The sequence below is a fragment of the Sciurus carolinensis genome, chromosome 2 (genome assembly GCF_902686445.1).
Source record: "Sciurus carolinensis chromosome 2, mSciCar1.2, whole genome shotgun sequence".
NCBI lineage: Eukaryota > Metazoa > Chordata > Mammalia > Rodentia > Sciuridae > Sciurus > Sciurus carolinensis.
Window position 1 is genome coordinate 185,550,107 of NC_062214.1, and position 21,417 is coordinate 185,571,523.

At 38.3% G+C, this 21,417-nt stretch overlaps 2 protein-coding genes across 5 annotated transcripts in view; one reads left to right on the forward strand and one right to left on the reverse strand.

Annotated features, from left to right (window-relative positions):
* Positions 1-5,426, forward strand: part of Spata7 (spermatogenesis associated 7) — a 41,122-nt gene extending 35,696 nt beyond the window's left edge. Inside the window, exons 9-11 of one of the 2 annotated variants that reach the window (XM_047541139.1) lie at positions 412-489; positions 2,743-2,800; positions 3,062-5,426. In XM_047541139.1, coding sequence (XP_047397095.1) covers positions 412-489; positions 2,743-2,800; positions 3,062-3,637 — 712 coding nt within the window. In that variant the 3' untranslated portion in view covers positions 3,638-5,426. The remainder of the gene's footprint in view (positions 1-411; positions 490-2,742; positions 2,801-3,061) is intronic. The other variant, XM_047541138.1, reaches the window with a different exon arrangement.
* A 6,650-nt stretch (positions 5,427-12,076) lies between these two features.
* Positions 12,077-21,417, reverse strand: part of Ptpn21 (protein tyrosine phosphatase non-receptor type 21) — a 70,476-nt gene continuing 61,135 nt past the window's right edge. For all 3 annotated transcript variants that reach the window (XM_047538831.1, XM_047538834.1, XM_047538832.1), the window contains exons 14-19: positions 20,211-20,348; positions 19,099-19,320; positions 16,358-16,486; positions 15,942-16,176; positions 15,396-15,556; positions 12,077-14,503 (exon numbers count right to left, since the gene is read on the reverse strand). In XM_047538831.1, coding sequence (XP_047394787.1) covers positions 14,375-14,503; positions 15,396-15,556; positions 15,942-16,176; positions 16,358-16,486; positions 19,099-19,320; positions 20,211-20,348 — 1,014 coding nt within the window. In that variant the 3' untranslated portion in view covers positions 12,077-14,374. The remainder of the gene's footprint in view (positions 14,504-15,395; positions 15,557-15,941; positions 16,177-16,357; positions 16,487-19,098; positions 19,321-20,210; positions 20,349-21,417) is intronic.

The following is a 21,417-nucleotide window of genomic DNA, read 5'->3' on the forward strand; positions in this document are numbered from 1 at the left end:
CAGAGGGATGCATCTCTGTTGCCCGACATGGTCAGGAGCCAGAGAAAATGCAAACATTGCTCAGAGACACTTGCTCCCAGGGGAGACCACATCTGGTGACCCTTGTGCCCTCTGCTCTTTTGTTTTAATTCTCCTAATTTTTTTTTTTTTTAACTGCTATGGATGTTGTAGAAAGCTGTATTTTCCTCTATTAAGTAATATCTTCTCACTTTCAGTAAATACTTATCTTTGCATAATTTGAGAAAGTAAAACTTATTTATGATATTCCTTTCAAGTGATATCCTCTCCAGTGATAGTTAATGGAAGTGCATTTATAATATAGAGATAGCTATTTCTGACTCGATAGCCGTGTTGCCTGTAGTTTTCAGAAGAAATAAGCAATGATTTTTCTGTTCTGTATTGCCTTCCCAGTGATGAAGAACTGTCATATCTGAGTTTCATTGAAGATGTAACCGATGAAATTTTGAAACTTGGTTTATTTTCAAACAGGTTAGATTTTTAAATTTGTGTTATGCCAGCTGAGTTGCACAATAAATGTTTTTCATATGGTGTTAATTTCTTAGTTATTTTTACACATTAAAAAATGAAAGATTATGTTGCTTTTTCAAGATCATATTCTTATAGTTGATAGCAAGTAGAGAATGTTTAATTTATGTTCTAGGGCCAGTCCAGAGTTTGGGTAAATTATAGAAAAGAATGAACATTTCATTCATTTAAGTATTATTATATCTCTTAGTTATAGTAGACTATTAATATTAATTTTTTCTTCTTATTTACAAAGCTGTATAATCCCATTTTACTAATCCGAAACTGTCACAATAATCAAAAGCAAGCATTTTTATTAACAACCATTACTACTATTAGACATGAAAAATGAGAACAAATTAAAAGCTAGATTTGCATATTGTAAGTGAAATGGAAAGTTTGCAAAACCAGATAAGGTATTGCATATCCTAAGGAAGTTGTGTCCTGAATCTAGCTTGAATGTATATATATCTAAAATTCATCGGGCCCTAGGGTCTACTTGGCTGTGTTATGGAGCATAGGGGACCCTGTTATATATTCTTCATGCTTTCTCAGTTGTAATAATTTGCCAAGTGCAGACATCTCCAATGAATTATTTCTGTCCTTACATCAAGTTTTTTTTTTAATTAAAGCCCACATTTTCATTATTGGAATAAAAAGCTATATCAAAAGGACCCAAGTTTTTTGGCAGTAATTACCTCTTATTTTTAAAGTTGCTTTAAAAAAAATCACAAAAAAATTGCATAATGGATAGAGTTTCAGATTTGCAAGATGAAAATATTTTAGAGCTGTTTCCAAACAATGTGAATATATTTAACACTACTGAATGTGCATTTAAAAATGGTTAAGATGTCAAACAAAAGTTTGCATATAAAAGCATATGTATTTATGCTTAAAATTTTACATTTTTTTCTTAAATGACAAGACTATTGCAGCACTTTTAAATAATAGCACCAAAAAATGGAATCTACCTAAATGTTGAATAGTAAAGGTTTGGTTGAACAAACTGTAGAATATTTGTTAGAGTGAGTTCTGTTCAGTAATTTAAAATAGTGCGGCGGTAGGCCTGAGAGTGTGGCTTAGTGGTGGAGCACTTGTCTAGCGTGTGCGAGACCCAGGGTTCCATCCCCAGCACCACACACACACACAGTTGCAGAAGTAGATTTATTGGTACAGAAAGATATTCAAAATATATATAGTCGAGCAGTTTTGGTAAAGAAATACGTAAGCATAGAAAAATGCCGAAGCATGAATATTGCAAAATGTTGACAGTAGCTATAAAAAGTAAAATATAGGTTTCTTGGACTTTTAAAGAAATATTAAATAATTTAGAGTTACTAACTCTAAGATTGGCTCATAACATAAATCAATTGTTTTTTAAAGAACCTATTGACAGTCAATGTGATAAATGAGTATGGTGTAGTCAAAAGAATAAATTCTCTGCAACCTGTCGCATCTTGGTTAAATTGTCTCAATGACGTGAGACCTAAACTATTCTCTTAGAGATGTTGTTTTCTCATCCTAAAAATCATTTTAACAATACTGTTCTTTCCTATGATTGGTCAGAATTAAAGGAAACATGATTATTGGGTGTCTAGCACAAATATCTAGCTCTTCGTGGAACTTGTAAGTGGGAACTTTTAGGTTATTATGTGGACTTAAGATCAGAGGAATTTTTCATGTATAGTTTAGGAACCATTGTAAAATATCTCTAAGAGGATTATCTTTAGGGCTTGATTCTGAGTGTGTGTATGTATGCGAAAGACAGGGAAGGAGAAACTTTTTTTTTGCGGTGCTAGGGATTAAACCCAGGACCTTGTGCTTGACAGGCAAGCACTCTACAAACTGAGCTCTGTCCCCAGCCAGGAGAAACTTTTGATGTTCACATTTATTGTTTGGGGAGAACTTTTGGGAGTGGGTGTGGAAGAATCTTTGTGCCTCACTAAAAATATTTTATTCACAGAAATGTAAGCAGCATACAGTTTTTCTGAAACATTGGCATCCATTGTGGAACTTGAAACAAATGCGTAATGGAAGTCATCTGGCTTCCAAACTGGAGAACTTGACACCTGTTAGGGTGGGGTTAGTCTTTAGCTTCAAGAGAAAAGGATTGATCTAAAAATATTTTCCATCTTTCAGTAGTTTGGGTATTATGTGGCTAGTTTGTATTTAGTTGATATTCTGATTTTAAGACATTAACATTTTTGTCATTTTTAGGTTTTTAGAACGACTGTTTGAGCGACATATAGAGCAAAATAAACAGCGCTTGGACGAGGTTTGTCTTTCCTAAGAACCTCATTAGATGAATTCTAATACAGAAATTTTAAGTTTTCTGTACCTGCAAAGCATGCATTAAAACCAAGCACTTTTTCCCTTGCACTTTTTGTGGGGGTAGCAGTGGGGGAAGCAGGGGCAGTAGAAGGAATGTGTTAATCCCTGCTGAGATTAGCAGCACCGCAGACAAAAGTGATTTGATTGGATTAGTTTAATTGATGTGATTATTCTCATAATTACATTATTATTTTCTTAATCCTAGGGAAAAATGCGCCATCTGCTGAATGGCCTGAAGGTAGATTTGGGCTGCACGTCTGAAGAAAATTCCGTAAAGCTAAAGAAGGTCAACATGTTGAATTTCCTCAGGACTGTGAATTCAGAACAAGATGAATATAAAAATGAACACGTTACAGCAATTCAACAGGAACACCAACAATACCGAAAGGCTTTAGATATGTTATCATCTGCACCAAAGGATGAAAAAGAGATGTTCTCTCTATCAAGTGAATTTTTCTTACCCACCTGTAAATCGAAGTATTCAGAAGGGGTTTTAATTCAGCAGGTGAATGATGAAACAAATTTTAAACCTTCAATTTGGGATGAAAACAATCCAAGTATTTCGGACGATTTAATAAACCAAGAAACCTCTGTGTGTGTCATTGAAGGTGATAGTGACACCGAGAAGGTTGATGCTTCAGATGAATTATGTTGTCTTAGCACATCACCCTCCCAACCTGTGCGGTTCTCTAGCGTCAATGGTAACAGTAATCATGAGAAGGAGTTATCGACCCTTAAAATCATGGAAATGAGCATTAAAGACTGCCCTTCGGATGTTTGATCTTCATTAATAAATGCCCCACATGGCCAGTAACTCAATATTACTTTTCTCTTTTTACTCTTTATATTTTAAGATTCCTATATTAGCTTTCTATTCTGCATAATAAATTACTATAAACTTAGCAACTTAAAACAGGTGTAGAGAAGTTATAAAAGAGTGTGAACCCCAGAAGTTGGGAATTATTGGGTTCACTTGGGAATCCACAGTCAGCCACTGTTTCTAAAGTTGCTTTTCAGAGGAACTTAAAAAAAAATTTTTTTTTTTCAGCACAAACCAAAAGCATTGACAGGTTTATTTAGGAAGTAGATACCCTTCAAGGGAGAATGCAGTCCATCTCAAGAGTGAGAAGGCCCGCCTTGGGCTGAGGGTCCAATATTTGTAGAAAGACCGTATTAGGAGCCAGACTGGAGGTGGAGCCAGGGTGGATCTGCAGTTTTCCCCTGCCCTTGTGTACTTCCCTCCTTTTATAGGGCATGGGCCAAGATTTACAGCTGTGCTTTCCACATTCAAAGGCTCATAGGTGTTTCCTTTAAGACTCAGTATCTCTCTTTTTATCCTAAATTCCTATCTCAATACCTTTGGAGATATGAAGGTTAATCTTTAATGGTGGAGGGACACCAGGCCCACCTCACTCCTGGGAAGGAGACTGCCACCACTGTGTTCAGGATTCAGACTCAGAAACAACCTGCCAAGTACAATACACTGGAGTAGCTCACAACCCACTTCCATCTTAGTGTCTGATGCCTTGCCCTAAGCTTGGCAATGAATGCATGCTTTCATGGAGAAAGGTAGCTCGAGCTTAAGGGGAAGTTTATATCCAGACCAGGTTATAGGGAAACTAGACAGACATTTCCTGTTCTCTTTACACTCAAAGTACAAATTCCTAGTGTACAAAAGGAGAATATAGCATATTGCTATATTCTAAATTGCTAAGTTATATGGAAGTTTCCTCATTTGTTTACATTTTAAATGGTATTAAGTTGAAATTAACATTTTCCTTCAAAGGCTTACTTTTAAAAGTCACATTTTAAAATCAATGAGTAGGGCTGGGGAGATAGCTCAGTCAGTAGAGTGCTTGCCTTGCAAGCACAAGGCCCTGGGTTCAATCCCCAGCACCCAAAAAAAAAATAAAATCAATGAGCAACATTTATGGGGCAAGATAAATTATTTGTCAAGTGAATAAATTAACTACGTGGTTGCCAATTAATTACTTTATCCTGGGCCTTGATTATAAAGAATTTGGACTAGAGCCAAAGATTTCACCTTAACATGCCAAAGTTTAAACTTACTTTTTAAGGTCTATAGAAATTAAAATCAATATACATCTAAAAGTAGAAGTACCTAGTCACCCTTCATGTGCTAAGATAGTTTTGGAAAGCAATACTGCTAAACCCATTCACAGTTCAGTGATAGAAGATGCCACCCTATCAAGTCACTTTCCCCAGACCTTTTAAAAGCAGTCAGATGGAAGCAATGACAAATGGCAGTATCCGGAAGGAGCAAATCCACAAATTTAATTCAAAGGCCAGGAAAAGGTTACTTTTAGATTGGGGTAGGAAAAATTTAGCTTCAAGGCCAATCTCGTTGCCTTGGGAATTCTGGTTTTGATGCAAAACGTCTAGCAGCCCTGGACCCGAATCTTCCATAATTCACCTCATCCCTTCAAGATTCTTAAATCAAGTTTCAGGTCTTTCTTGAAAAGGAGAATATGCAGTTGTATTATTTTCCTACTACTGCTTGCTATAAAACATTATAACAACTTTTTGAAAACATGTTTATTAGACTTCTGGAAGTCAGAAGTCCTAAAGTCAAGGTCCTGGAGGACATAAGACCCTCCTTTTAGGGCTGGGGCGATAGCTCAGCTGGTAGAGTGCTTGCCTTGCAAGCATAAGGCCCTGAGTTCGATCCCTAGTACTGCCAAAAAAAAAGACCCTCCTTTTGCAGCTTCCAGAGGCCACCTGTGGTCCTTCATTTGTGGCTTCCTCCTCCACCTTCCAGTCCAGCCGGGTGGTAGTATCTCCATACTTCTCTCATAAAGACCCTAGTCAGCCAGGTGCAGTGAAGCACCCCAATGGCTTGGGAGGCTGAGGCATGAAGATCACAAGTTCAAAGTCGGCCTTAGCAACTTAGCAAGACCCTATCTCGAAAAATAAAAGGAGCTGGGCATGTGGCTCAGTGTTTAGCACCTCTGGGTTACATCCCAGGGACCTAAATAAATAAAAATAAGAGACCCCTGTCATTGCTGTAAGTCCACCCAGATTATGCAGGATCATCTCCCCATGTAAAGATCCTCAATCACATCTATAAAGTCCCTTTCACCATGTGAGATAACATTTTCAATTTAAGGGGATTAGGATGTGACATTTTGGGGACGCCATTCTTCATCCTACCACAACTATCAAATCATTAACCTAATAAACTGCCTAAATAAACTTCAGCACCTATTACTTGTAGTTTGGCTATGTAATGAATTTCAAAATGGGATCCATATTGAGCCTGAATACTTTTTAATTACTAAAGCAGTGGTTCTCAAACTTCAATGTGCATTGAAATCCCCTGGAGAACTTCTTAAGGCAGATTTCTGGGATCCATCCCCATTGCTTCTGATTCAGAATCTTAAGCACTAGGGTGAAGTTCAAGAATTTGCATTTCTTGCGAGATTCCAGATGCTGTTCCTGGTTGTTCAGGAACAACCCCACCAAAAGATGGAGTGGACATCAAATACCTGCAAGTTCCACTATAGGGAGAGCCACGTGAGGAACTCCACTGACCTGCTGCAAGTTGATGTTGGTAAATATATCAGCAAATACTCCTCAAGTTTATTAGTTGGTCTGTAAATATGCTGATTCGTGGAGCTGGCTCTTTTGGCAAGGTGCCGTTCTCTCCATTGATTACTGTGAAGACGTGATAACGAATGGGCAATTACTAAATAAAGCTCATCTACTGCATTGTTTAAAATAATCCAATGGGGAAATTGGATTAATGTAATTATATACCTCTATGCAATAAGATCTACAATGAAAAATGGAAGCAAAATAACTTTAATTGCACTGTTCACACAAATCATCTTGCTTCACGTTTATTTTCATGACAAAAATATATTTTTATTTCACATATGACAGTCATTCAAGCTTTTTGCTCATTAAACATACTTTTATAAACCAACAACAGTTTTTAAGAATTAAGTCCTTGATTATACAATCTTACATTAACAAACAGCACATAAGATTACTTTTTAAACTAAAAAATAGTAGGCAACTATACTACCATTTTGAAAAAGTAGAACTCCCAGTGTATTGCTTGAATTATTAGAGTAACTTTCTAAAATACATTTCATAAAAATTTTCTCCAGATTTTGAGTTTGTTAGGTATATCATGTTAATCCATTGGATTTCTAAAACTGGATTTGTTATTTAGATATTTTTAAATTATGCCTTGCAAAACCCTGGATAGGGTTTGGATTGCTTGTTTTTAACCAAATAATACAGTTTGTTTGTTGCAGTGTAATTCTTCCTTCATCAGAACTAAAAAAATCTTTGTTATAGGTCAGAATATTTTCCTCTATTAATAGATTAAAACATGGAGGTTACTTCATGGAAAACATTTACTTAATGGTGTAGTTTGAAACTGTCCCCCAAAGTTCACATGTTGGAAACAGTGCCCAATGTAGCGGTGTTGGGAGGGGAACTTTAAGAGGTGCTTGGAGGGTCATGAGGGCTCAGTCCTTAGGAATGGATTGATGCCATTGTTTACAAGTGTGTTTTTTTAGAAGAGTGAGTTATAGAAGTGTTCCATCCTCTCTTGCACTCAGTCACAATCCCTCTTGCCCCCACCATCTGCCATGGGACCCTGCAGCAAGAAGGCCTTCACCAGATGTAGGTTCCTCAACCCTGGACTTCCCAGCCTCCACAAACCTAAAAAGTAAATACAAATTTTGCAGCCTGAAATATACTGTTATAGCAACAGAAAATAAACTAATACTTTTAACTTGTAACATTTTAACATTTAAAACATTAATACTTTTAACTTGTAACATTTAACATTTAAAAATATCAATACTTTACTGTAAAATATTAGAGAATGTACTAAAAAGCAAAAACATCAGCCCAGTGCCAATCTTTGAGGAAATGTTTGTATATACTAGTTAATAGGCTTGAGATATTGACAAAAATATTTTTCTCGCATTTTCAGTGTGTTGCTTAGAGATTGAGTATCCTGATTAGTAATGTAATAACTCAAGAGAGGCACAGTGGTGCATACCTGCTGTCCTTGCTACTTGGGAAGCTGAGGCAAGAAGATTAAGTTCAAGGTCTGCCTGGGCAACTTAGGCCCTGTTTCAAAATTAAAAATTTTAAAAGAGGACTGGGATATATTTCAGGAGTAATTTGCCTAGGATGTGTGAGTCCCTGGGTTTAATCCAGTACAGTGAAAAAAAAAAATTTTAAGTAATAACTCTACTGAAATTAAAGCTACTTACCTTTAGTATAGAATTGCTCAAAAATCTAATATGGAGAGGATCTAATCTAATTGTATGAACAGACGGTTTTCAAAAATTTCAAGAACCATCTCTACACTATTACTTGCTTCCTCAATTTCTGTTGTGCCCCAAAGACCAAACTATACAAATAAAACCACCAAAGCCCAAACACAAATAGTTGCAAATCATTATATTTTTGACCTTTTTGTTTTACTTTTTTGTTTGACTCTCATGGGCTTAATGATTTTGCATTATTTTAATCTTACTTTTATTAAATCTAAAAATAAATTTATAGCCACTAGAGGATATCTACTTTTTTCAGTCTGTTTGTTGGACTGAATCAGTGTTGCACTAGTATTGTTCCAGTAAAATATAACACCATACAAATCCTTTCAGAACTCTTAATTCTAAGATTGAGATTTAAAAAAAAAAAATTTAGTTGTACATACAATACCTTCATTTTATTTGTTTATTTTTTATGTGGTGCTGAGGATCAAACCCAGTGCCTCACATGTGCTAGGCAAGTGCTCTACCACTGAGCCACAACTGCAGCCCCCTAAGACTGAGATTTTAATAGAAAATACCAATTTTAAAAAGTCTAATTCAATGATCTATTAATTTCAGGTGATCTTTGATTTTTAGGATAAGATAAGAAATTTTGAATAGTCTCAGCATATGGAAGCAATCTGACCTACAATGTCTGCATCTTGTGAAAAAACAAGTGATTAAGATTACAGTCCCAATTCATTTGTTTTTCTCAAAGGATGAATGAACAGATGGAAATAGAAAGACTGCTTCATACTAGCCTTGTTCACCTACCCCAAAAAATTGAGACCTGACACATTGTTTTGGCTAACTCAGTCAATAATCCAACCTCTGAAATTCTTTGGCAGAATATGTATCTGCTCCTAAGAGTGAAGTTTTTAGAAGATAAATATAAAATATGCATGTACTTTCACATGTCAATAGTACTACAGACTATTTAAAAAAAAAAAAAAATAGTATGAGAACTGAAAGTACTACAGACTTTAACCATTTAAAAAACCACCTAGTTCAGGGTTTCTATATGAAATCATGCTACTTGTGCTTTGCTATGCCAGTGCAGGACACCATATTGTGGATTCGAAGCCTAGGGATTTTGTAGATATTCAAGGGTCCTTTTATCTGACATGCTACAAAGTCATTTAATGAAAGTTTAAGAATAATGATGAATCCAGGCACAGTGGAACATGCCTGTAATCCTGGCGGCTCAGGAGGCTGAGGCAGGAGGATAGCAAGTTCCGGGTCAGTCTCAGCAATTTAGCAAGGCCCTAAGCAACTTAGTGAGACCCTGTCTTAAAATTTAAAAAATTTAAAGGGCTGGGTATGTAGCTTAGTGGCAAAATGCCTCTGGGTTCAATCCCCAGTTCTCACCCTCTAAAAAAAATAATAATAATGATGCAAACATTTATCTAAGTAATTTTCAGAAATTTGGAATAGTACATCAGCCATAGTGTTATTCTACAGTTAGAAGTCAAACATAATTATTCCTTTTTTGTACTTATTATGTAATAAGTACAAGCTTAAAAGTATATAGTTACCATTGCTTTCTTTACCCATCAATATGTTGAAAAATATTTTTGAAAACTAATTTTTCAAATATACATAATACCCCTTTTTGGAAAGAATGTGCAGGTATCATTTTACATGTATTTGACTTGAAACTGTGGCTCCCTCAGTAAGGTGCTGCAGACCTTAAATTTACTTCTTGGCCCAGCCCTTTCTTCCCACTTAAGCCAATGACAATGCTGAGGACGACATGATGTATAAGTTGCAAGGAGGGTAAAGCAACGTTCTGCCAATTCTTTACCCTTCCCGGCTCCCAGTCATATTCACAGGCAGCAATCTTGCTAGCTTCAAAGAGCCACCCTGCTCGGACCCGCACATCACTTGGGTTTCTGCAAAACACACTGAGCTATTCATCTCTGAAGTTTTTCCATGAGACATTGACCAATCTGACTTCAGTTGCTTTCTGAGCTACAGTCACTACTGTCTGGAGACACGGGGAGAACGCATTCTCGGACCTCGCCACCAGGGCAGTATGGAGGAAAGTTGCCCTGTACATCCCTGATGCAGAAGAAAGTAGTTTGGTTCTGTATCCCCGCTTACCTTTCAGGTCCCCTGTGCATTAAATAAGCTTTAGGTGGACCAACCAAAAAGTTAATGCCCACTCACAGTATGATTTATAATGGTTCGTTATAATGGTGAATAGTAATATTTCCCAATTCAACATACAAGTGAATTTTTAGAGCCTATTTTTTATTTGGAAACTGCCTGAAACATACAGAAAACTATGCCACTTTAATGATCTGAGGATTCCTTTAAATGTTTTCTAAAATCCACCCATCCTCACAAACTTTAAACTGAACTTATTTCCTTTTTTTTTTTTTCCCAGTGAGGGGGTGCTGGGGATTGAACCAAGGGCCTTGTGCTTGCAAGACAAGCACTCTCCCAACTGAGCTATATCCCCAGCCCTTTCCTTGTTTTTCTAAGGGTAATGCAAATAGTGGGGTAAATGTAGTTCTTGTCTACAGGGATTTGAAAAGCTTAAGAAATGGTTTCTCAAGCAGATTTTTTTTGTTTTTTTTTTTTTTGAACCAGGGATTGAAGCCACAGGGCTTAACCACTGAACCATATCCTTAGCCCTTCTTATTTTTTATCTTGAGACTATGTTGCTTTGGGTCTCACTAAATTGCAAAGGTTAGCTTCAAATTTGCGACCTTCCTGGCTCAGCATCCCGAGTTGCTGGGATTACAGGCATGTGCTGCTATGCCTAACCTCAGGCAAATTCTTAATGCAGTGTTTCCTCTACTTTTAAGTATGTGTCCCAACTGGAAAGGGATTGTTTTAGCTTGTTTCGCATGAAATTTTCTTGCTTGGAAACAAATTCTCCTAAATTTATATCCAAGCGAAGTTCCTTTAAAAAGTCTAATTTTAAAAAGATTGACTTCAATCCCCAGCACTACAAAAAGGACTTTATAGTTAGCCAGACATGGTGGCACATGCCTGTGATGTCAGCTACTCGGGAGGCTGAAGCAGGAGATCTGCGAGTTCAAGGTCAGCCTGGGCAACTTAGTTCCCATCTTCAGATTTTAGAAGGGCTCGGGGATGTATGTAGTTCAGAGGGACAGCTGGGCTGGTAACGCAGCTCAGAGGTAGAGAGCTTGCCTAGCATGTGTGGGGCCCTCAAGTCCATCCCCGGAACTGGGGGGGACATTATAATGAAAGTAATTCCAGTTTCCATTTGTTCATGAAAATCCGTCTCCAATAATAAACCTGCTCTTGATAAGCTGCAGCTGACCTCCAGTTTAACAGTGGTGTATTTTATATTTCAGTTATTACTATTGTGAACATTAATGTGTCAGCACATTTAAAATTAAGGTGGCCATGCCATGCTGTCTTCACCAGCCCTACACCACGCTCCCCATGTTTCTGGCTAACCGTTCCTCTTTCTGGAAGTTTCTAAGGAAGCACAGGTTCACCTTCTGTTTTAATCCTGTTAAAGGGTTGTGAACACTAAATACTAGGGCTTTCTGAATGTTTCACAGTAGATGTTCCAGAAAAAAATAATAATGACTACAATTAACATTCCTAACTATATTCTGAAATGACTACTTTCTGTGCTCAAAACTATCAACTAGAAAATTTCAACAAAAGACCCCACTAATCAGGAAAACTGATGCTAGAGATACTAAAGTTTATCAGTGGAAACACTGATTTAGAACATACTTTTTATGGAAATGTACATTTTGGTAGATCTGATGTGAAACTAATAATATCAAGAAACTAAAAAGACACTAAGATACACGAAGTTTTGTGTTAGGTCAGGGAGACAGTAATATCCTCAATTCAGACATTGTCAAACCTATAAAACCTCAATGTTCTAGAGTTTGCTCTTGAAAACACATTATTTCAAAGTCCAATAATGTAGATTTATTTTTATTCAGAAATTCATATTTGCTAACTGCAATTAAAAGTTTAAAATTACATGGCTCTTAGAAGCGATGCCAAACATGCAACATTCTTCAGAGTGACAGATTTAAACAACAAAAATTTTGCCCTCTTAAGAAATTTATTTATCAAATTATTACAACAGAAACACAAATGTATCATATATTACTCTTTAATTAGATCTTTGTTTTAAAATATGTTATCAATGGGACACTTCAAAAATGTAAGCCTGATAGGAAAGCATTTTTAAAAAATGTACCATTTGAAGGAAAAAAAATTTGTCATCTTTTAATGGAGATGGGAGATGGGACATAATCATCTGGGGAGCTCTTTCTGAATATTTTCACTTCAGTCTATTATTCTTTAACCACAACTTTTAAAACAATTTGAGATTTAAAAAAATTGATCTCTCATTCCTAAGAAAGAAGCGTGTCCACTTTCAATATCCACTATCTGCAGTACCTTCTGAATGCCTCCCATAGGTGGCTGGTTTCTGGATCAATCAGTTAGACTGGTGCACACTCATGTGGGAAGTCCTGTCTCATGACTGATGACACACAGCATTCACAACAGTAAGTTGAACACTTCAGGAGGGAGTTGAGACTCAGAACAATGCCCAGAATATTGTAATTTGGGGAAATAACCCTAGATCTGACATTTTGGGTCTCTCCACGGTGAGGAATCAGCCTCAGGGAAAAGGAGATGGCTCTTCAGCTAATTGTACCAATTTGCCCTCACCTACTCAACAGCAGCTGAGTGAGGTCACTTCAGCCAGGGCCCAGGTCAGTGTTCTCCCCTTCAGCTCAGCTGGCTGTCCAGTGGGAGGTGTCTACATGGGAAGGGTGGAGGCACTAAGTACCTAACACCGACCACAGGGCTGAAGTTAGGGGATTAGGGAGCTACAATTCAAGTACCTTCTGAACACCACAGCAATTTCTGGTGGCCCTCAAGTTTGGGCTGGGGTTTTGGAAGAAAAGGTAAAACTATTATTAATAATCCCTACTTTTAAACCAAAAGAAAGCCTCTTGAAGCCTTCTTTTAATGAAATATAAATCTGAATTATTTGTGGGGAAAAAAATACAGGTTTAGGTGGAAGAACTCCAAGGAAACAGTAAGTCATTGACAGCAACAGGCCTTGACTTCACTGGGGACAGGACAGGATGGGTGTCCACCCTCACCAGTTCCTACGCTAAACCCTGGCATCTTGGTCTGAGTATAGATAATACTGTATTTTGTACCATCACATGCCACTTACTCTTGTCCAGGTCAGCCTACATACTCTTAATCCTTCTCTTAGAAACACTTTTGAAACAACACCCATTGTTATGTTTCAAATATAAACCACACATATATTAGAACAGATTTTATCTTTAACAAAAAAAAGTGCTTAAAACCATCCAATGCAATTGTTTTTCACTTCATTTTTAACCAATAAAATCAAACTCATTTAGGTTTACGAATAATACTGAAAAAATAATCTGATTCTCTTACATTCAAAATAATATGCCTTCGTTCCCAACTCTCCTTTATATTAACTGACTCACTGCAGTGTCTTCATGAGTTGAGCTCATTTGGAAAATATAGAAGGTACAAATATATAGAACTTTTATGATAAAAAAACTTTTTGAATATAAAAATGCTTTCTATGTTTCAAAATAACACTTTTAGATTTTCCTTTGAGTTTTGGGCTTAGTGACTAACCCATTAAGTACCCAAGGTTTTGTTGTTGTTGTTGTTTTAAATAACAAAGGTAGTAACATGGTTTAAATACAAAGTTATACAAGAACCACTCAAGTCTGTGGATCATCCCCACAGAAAGTTCAGTTTCTTGCTAAGAAAACCCCTAAATATTTCAGTCATTACATAAAATTCCATTATCAAAAACTAGTTTAAGATAGAAATCTACAAGATAGAAATCTATGCGTCTTAATGATTGCCAGAATTGCCCAGCATAGCTTCAGTAAAATAGAGAATTGTCTAAAAAATACAATCTCCAAAATGTGTGCAAGTACTGCAAACTGGACAGACCAGGGCTGGGCAACGCCCTCACACCCAGTCCTCGTTCTTCCGCACCTTCCCCAGGTCCCAAGCCCCAGCGGCGGCCTCGTGCTCTGTGGTTTTCCTTCCGCATGCCACTATTCACACTGCACCGCGTGTTGTGATGGATCTCGGTGCAGGTGGGTGTCCAGGAGAAAGTACGAGTTAGGCAAGCACTTTGTTTTAGCTGTAAACGCTTCACGTGATGGGTCCCCATAAGAAGGTCTGGGAGCTTAGATGAGCCTGGAGCTTTTCAGGAACTGAATAAGAACTCGGTACACAAAGGTGTACTGGCAGAGGGTCTGCACCAGCATCATCCGCTGTTGCCTCAGCATGTCCAGCACTCTCGGGATGTCCAGCACCTGGGGGAGAGACTCAGTGAGGAAAGGAACATACTCCCCAAGGGAAACAAAGCACAGGGGAAGCGGGTGCCATACATAAATCTGGTTAGGAGATGGGCAGCCTCTCGCCTTGCTTGGCATCTTCTATGATAACCCATGAGCACCTACTGCTGATCAGCTTTAACTACAAATAGAATGTTCATGCAGGTTATTTCTCAGACATCCCCTAGGTATACCTCACTCATTCTGATTACACACAAGTCACCATATTTCACCAGATACCAAGATTCCACAAACAGTGTTAAGTGAGATCAGTATCCAGCTCAGCCTTCCCACAGGGAGCAATGATCAGCATTAAGCATCCTTGAACATTAATAGGTATTCCAGAAAAATAGAGATCTGAGCTCAAATTTGAAAAAAACAAATTAAAAAAATTCAGTGAAACAAAGTTAAACAGCTGTACTTATTCCATGATGTTTCAGCCTTCAGTATGCCAAAAGGTACTGAGAATTTTTAAGAAGACAGCCTTTTGCAGGGAACACTTAATAATATCTTCTGGTTACCACAGTCCCAGGAAATGTGTTCAAAAAGAACTATTAGCCAGATGCCATGGCACATGCCTATAATCCCAGCTACTCAGGAGGCTGAGGCAGGATGATCTTAAGTTTGAGGCCAGTGTGGGAACTTAGCAAGACCCTGCCTCAAAATAAAATTTCAAAAGGGTTGGGGAGGTAGATCAGTGGTAGAGTGTTCGCCTAGCATGTGTGAGGCCCTGGGTTCAATCCCTGATGCTGTAAAGGGGGTGGGGTGGGGAGCTATCGGGTCACTGCGCCCTTCTCCTTCCCAGCCTTACTCCCAATCCATTCATTATTCTCCCCACCAAAAAAGGTCAGGCTTAACACAAAGTCATCACCTCATTGTGTTCCAGACAAGCAATCATGATCTCTGACAAAATGACAACACCAGTTCTTCCTACGCCAGCACTGCAGTGGACCAGCAGTGGAGGGTTGGGGCTTTTTGGTTCACTTGTACTATTTGTATGACGTCGAACAGATTGGATCTCTTCAAGGTATGCTGTGGGAAAAAAAGAATTCAATGGAATAGAAAAATACTTGGGGATTATGGTTTATCAAATTGACAGTTCAGTTTCCCTAAGCCTATAGACAAATACAGCGTCGGGTGCCATGAGTCAATCTCAAGCCTTGGCTGTGACTGTGGGCAAGTTTGCACCTCCACTTTCTCATCCCCAAGGGACACGGAGGGGATACGCACCGACAGGTGTGGCATTCTACTCAGTATTGAGCCAGACTTTAAAAACAGCCCTGGAAACCTCCCCACCCAATCATTTCTATTCTTTATTTTAAATCAAGTTCAAAGTTTACGTGAGGCAATATAAATATTTCAGAAACGTGTCTTCATTTCTGGCCAGAGGATGCTGTCCTGAGAACGAGACGCTTACATAAAAATCCCTTGAGGTCTTCGGGACAGCCGTGCTCAGGCCAGTCTGTGTACTGGAGATGCCAAACTGTCCTCTCCTGCCCCGTGAGAAGGTGCTTCATCTTCAAGCCTGTGGTGGCATAGCAGCCAGAGTCTGTGCGGAACCGGGTTGTGATCTTAAACCTTCCATAGGTGACAGTGTTGTGCCTGGAACCAAGTCGTGGCCAATATCTAAAGCTCTTCTCCCTTCCACCTTCCTGTTAAAGACAAGCACAGATAAACAGCAGCACAAAATATAGCCACAGGTGCCTTCACCCAGACAGCACTGAAACTCAGATCTACAATCCCACCCTGCCTTCCCTCTAAAGGACACCATGTGATTCACATTAGCAGCTCTTTGGAAGCTGAGAAAATCAATGAAGAGAAATGAATACCTACCTCTTCTGCTGTCACCATTGCTATAATTGCAATTCCCTGTTCCCATACCATCTGCCAAAAATCCTGACAGGTATTCTGTAACGGTCCCTGTGTGGCAATATAATCCCATTCAATTCCACTGACAGAGACCTGAAAGTAGAAAAGTTAAAAATAAAATAAACTTACTCTGTGTGTGTATAATATATGTATCTGTGTATGTGTTCATGGTAGTGCTGAAAAAGTGAACTGGATTCCTCAGTAGAATCAGGAAAGGCTTCTATGTTAATCTTTTTCTTGTCAATGCAATTTCCATTACTGAAACCTTTGTAAGGTAAGGACAGTGAATTCACGTAACATCTATGTGACCCGGGGCAATCTGCTAATCTCTCAATCTGTTCTTACCTAGAAAATAAAAATACTGTCTACCCTCTGCAGGTTGCTGTGAGGACTGAGTCAACAGAGATAGTGCCTGGCAAGTAATAAGTAAATAGTAAGCAGCTGTCACTGCTGCAATAGCTTAGTTTCTCTTGTAAAAACAATATCAACATCAGAGTACCCCAAATTTCCCCTCATTAAGTACTAAATTTGCCAGGCACCATGCTACATGGCTATAATCTCAGCTACTTTGGAAGGTGAGGCAGGAGTACTGCGCTTTCAAGGCCTACCTGGGCAACACAGAGAAACCCTGTCTCAAAATAATAAATAAAAAGGGCTAGGGATGTAGCTTAGTAGTACAGAGCCTCTGGGTTCAATCCCGAATACTGCCAAAAAAAAAGTACTAAGTATGTTGGAAACAATATCCATAATTAAATCAAAACCTAAGTTAAACATGAAATTTCTAGGAGATACTTATTTTCCTAGAAATTCCTCTGAACTTCTGAGTCAAGATCATTCTCCGTAATATACCAAGTTTCTCCTTTTAACATCCTTGAGTATGGTCTAATTTAACAGAGTAATGACTGGATTTGTAGTCTGGGAAACTCGGTTAAATCTCAGCTCCACTGATTTTTTTTTTAATACTTTTATTTGACTTACTTATTTTTATGCTGTGCCGAGGATCAAACCCAGTGCCTCACAATGCTTGCAAGCACTCTACCACTGAGCTACAACCCCAGTCCCACTGAGATTTAGTGACAGTGGTAACTATTTTCTAAGTGTGCATTAAACATAAAGTCCTGTGCACTTCCTGCTGCACACACTCAGTCATCTGAGGTTGCCAGCCACAGCCTGGGCTCCACATCCTCTCATGAGCACCTCTCGGTGGCCGGCACGTGGCTGGGCACAGGTTGCAGCGGTGGTCAAGTGGGAAGTCTGTGGGGTAAAGGCATCACACTTCTCTGTTTAGAGATGAGTCAACTGAGGTCCTGCAGCTGGTGAGATGTAGATCAGGAATCAAACTGAGTTAGCCAATTCTGAAACTCATAGTCTTTCCACTAATTTTTAGGTTGCTGTAGAGATCTTTAAAATAACCCCACAGAACCACAACATTATTCAATTCTTATCCACCCAGTCAGAGACAGGATGAGCTATTCCAAAGAAATGCTTGCCTGATAGCCTTGTAAGGAAACAAGGGCATGTGTATAGATTCCTCAAAACCATGAAGGGTAACAGCAAGCATACAGGTTGCCTGGTCTCCAGAAAGCCTCAGGCATCAGATTGTTCTCTTGTCAAATATGACTTGCAAACTCAAGAAAATGTGGAGAAGAAGAAAATCAACACTTACAGATACTTACTCATTCACTCACTATAAGGAGATTTTATCCAAAATAAAGATTTGAATCTAGCCAGCATGAATAAGGGTGCAATAATGGAGGAGAAAGGACATGTGGCTTATTCAGCCACCTGCTGTGAATCATTTTTTCCATTTTAATGGTCACATTACCCTAGGTAGATGGCATCATACTGTTTCCAGGAAAAGAGGGCTTCTTTACAGTGATACTTAAAAATGATCACGGGAGAATGCAAGGAGAATAGATGGTACCTTCGGGAGTAAAAGTTTTTTTTCTTTAATACAAGATGAAATTATATTTATTAGCAGCTTTTTCTCTGTTGCCACAAAAATGAAGAGTGCTACATTTTAACAAATAGTAAGGACTTGCCCAATTTCAGTTTCTGTTGATATGGACTGTGTTACATGAATCTGATCAATACACAGAGGTGAAATTTTTGTTAATATTATCAAAAAGCCCAGACACATTTATTGCATAAAAGCTCAGGCAAAGTGCCAGGTGTGGTGGCACATGCCCATAATCCCAATGACTCAGGACGTTGAGGCAAGAGGATCCCAACTGAGGGCCAGTCTGCACAACTTAGTGAGCTCTTATCCCCAAATAAAAAGGGACTGCGGATGTAACTCAGTGGCAGAGTCCCATTGGGTTCAACCTCCAGTACCAGGAAAAAAGAAAAGAAAAGAAAGCTAATGCAGGTGTACAACGAGGGGGAAACTAGCAAGCCAGAAAGAGGTCCTCAGATGTAGAAGGACAAAGTTCTAAAGCCTGGCAAATAAGTCTCACACCCTGCTACCAACGTGGGGCACAGTGGTTTCCTACATGAAGAGAGCAGGCCTGACTTTGGTTCTGATGAGCACTTGTTTCCTAGCACTGGCCCATGGGCTCCTCCAGCTGTAACAATGTGATGGCACGGTTGTAACAATGGTTCAAACTGGGGCATTTTTAGAACACATGAATGAATATAATTCTTAAATATTTGTGACTTCGCTCAAAACAGAATGTGCTGTTTACTTCCCTAGATGTTCCCCTCACCTTGATATGTGATGCATTGATGTAACCAGTGTTGTTCTCCTTGGTTGGGACGAGCTCCACTCTTGCATCGTCATAGGGAAGGACATCCTGGAATCGATTTCTTTCTGCATTTTCAGGGAGTCGGGCGATTGAGCACTCTCCATCAACTAGCCGCTTTTTAAGAATTCTTTCATATTCTGTGAATACCATTCCCTGTTCTAACCGCTGTTCCAGAATTTTACACTGCAAAATAGAGTATATGGAATAAAATTAATACACCCATGTCACAGCTGCATTTAAATTATACATTTAAAATCTGTTTTCTACTTCAGATCTAGCATTACCTAATACTGAAAATTCTACATGAAACCAAACTTATAATTTTAACAAATCATAAAAATATGAATTAAAAGAATGAAAGACATACTCTTCTTGGCAACACACATAATGCAAAATTCTGCTTCAAGTTGAAAAATGGCCTAAAGAAATTTGTTGAGCTTGTTTTGAAATCCATGGTCAATCTTGTGCCATGTTAAGAAACATAATTCCCCTGGAGAACAATAAATTCCAGAGTAGGACAATCAGTTCCAATATCTACAAACTATGCTGAGATATATGACATATAAAAATGCTCAAAGCAGTAGTAAACATTGACAATGACCTCCAGGATCCAGTTGTAAGGAATTTTCATACCTTTTGGATTTTTATACCTTAAAATCTCATAAAAAGTACCCCAGTCTCACAAAGGATGTTTTGAAAAATTCAGTAACTATTCACTCTTGAGATAGATTTTCAATATGATAAAAGCAGTCAAAGTTTGTTTTCTTTCCTGTGTACAATCATACACATTTGTAGAGATCTTCTCACTATAAGGCCATCAAAAATCCAGCCTGCCCCAAATGATTGGCAGAAGGTACAGAAGCAAAAAAAATAAACCAACATTCAAGCCTGAAATCAGCTATTAAGACATTAGCTACACATATGCCCCAATTTTGTGGCCCAGATGAGAAAGTCCTTTAACACTCATTTATGATTATTAAGTTATGCTAGAAATGTCTCACAAAGGCATTTTTGCAGTATTCACCAACTGCCCCAGAGAAGGCACAAAGCCAGGGCATCCTGCATGTACCTACCCTTTCATCATTTGTCGCTCTGGTGGATACTTCCTTTCCTTCATCAGGCAGAGGCAGTCGAGACAAGGAGAGTCCATTGAGGGCAGCCAATTTAAGGGGACCAATTTTTTTTGCATCTACTCGAGTCTTTTTCATTCCCTATAAAAATATTTACATGTATACATGAAATACACACCGATACAATCCTTTGAAAAGAAATCTCAATGGGCTGAAGGCTGGTAAGAGAAGAAGTGTCCTCCTTTGCCAACAATCAGAGGAGAGGTTCTACTCCTTCGCAAATCATTTGTTTAATAAACATTAGGAGGAAGACATTCCTTTCGAGGCCAAGGCCCTGATAAGTCTTTCAGATACAAGGTTTTGAAACTCAATTGGTTACAAGGCTCTGTTGCAATGAAAGGTGAGGCTCCAGGCAGGCAGCATGCTTTCCCAGAAATCCCAAATTTCGAAAGAAGACATAAAACAAAACTTTAAAAACAAAACAAAACAAAAAACCCCAAAACTTTAATTAAAAATGCAGTCATCTGATTAAAATAAGCCTTCATAATGCTATTTTTTAAATGTAAATCTTAAAAATCCTGAAGAGGCCAGGCATGGTGGTGCACACCTGTAATCCCAGCGGCTCGGGGGACTGAGGCAGGAAGATCCCAAGTTCAGAGCCAGCCTCAGCAACTTAGCTAGGTCCTAAGCAAATTAGTGAGATCCCGTCTTAAAAAAAATAAATAAATAAAATAAAAAATAAAAAAAAATAAAAAGGGCTGGGCATGTGACTCAGTAATTCAGTAATTAAGCACCTCTGGTACAAAAAAAAAAAAAAAAATCCTGAAAAAAAAAATTATCCTGAAAACCTTGAATGCCTTTTGTGGCAGCTCCCTTACACTGTCTTCCTGTATCCTGTTCCCTGTTCTATATCCTACTACAGAATTGTGTGACCTGGGTTGGATCATTACACTTCCTAAAAAAGGCTACAGTGTGAAACAAGGAAAATAAAACTGCTGAAATCTCTGTTGGGAAGATAAAAAGAGAGCATCAACAGAATTTCGCCTCCAAAAGACAGGTACTCCCTAAAGTTATTATTAAACCTAATGATTTTCTTCTTGACAGTATATAAACCTAAGAATGCTCTCTCTTTGGATATTCTGTATCTCCTTGGAAGCCATAATAATTATAAGAAGAGTAGCCCCAATTTGAAAGAAAAGGTTTGCTCTGT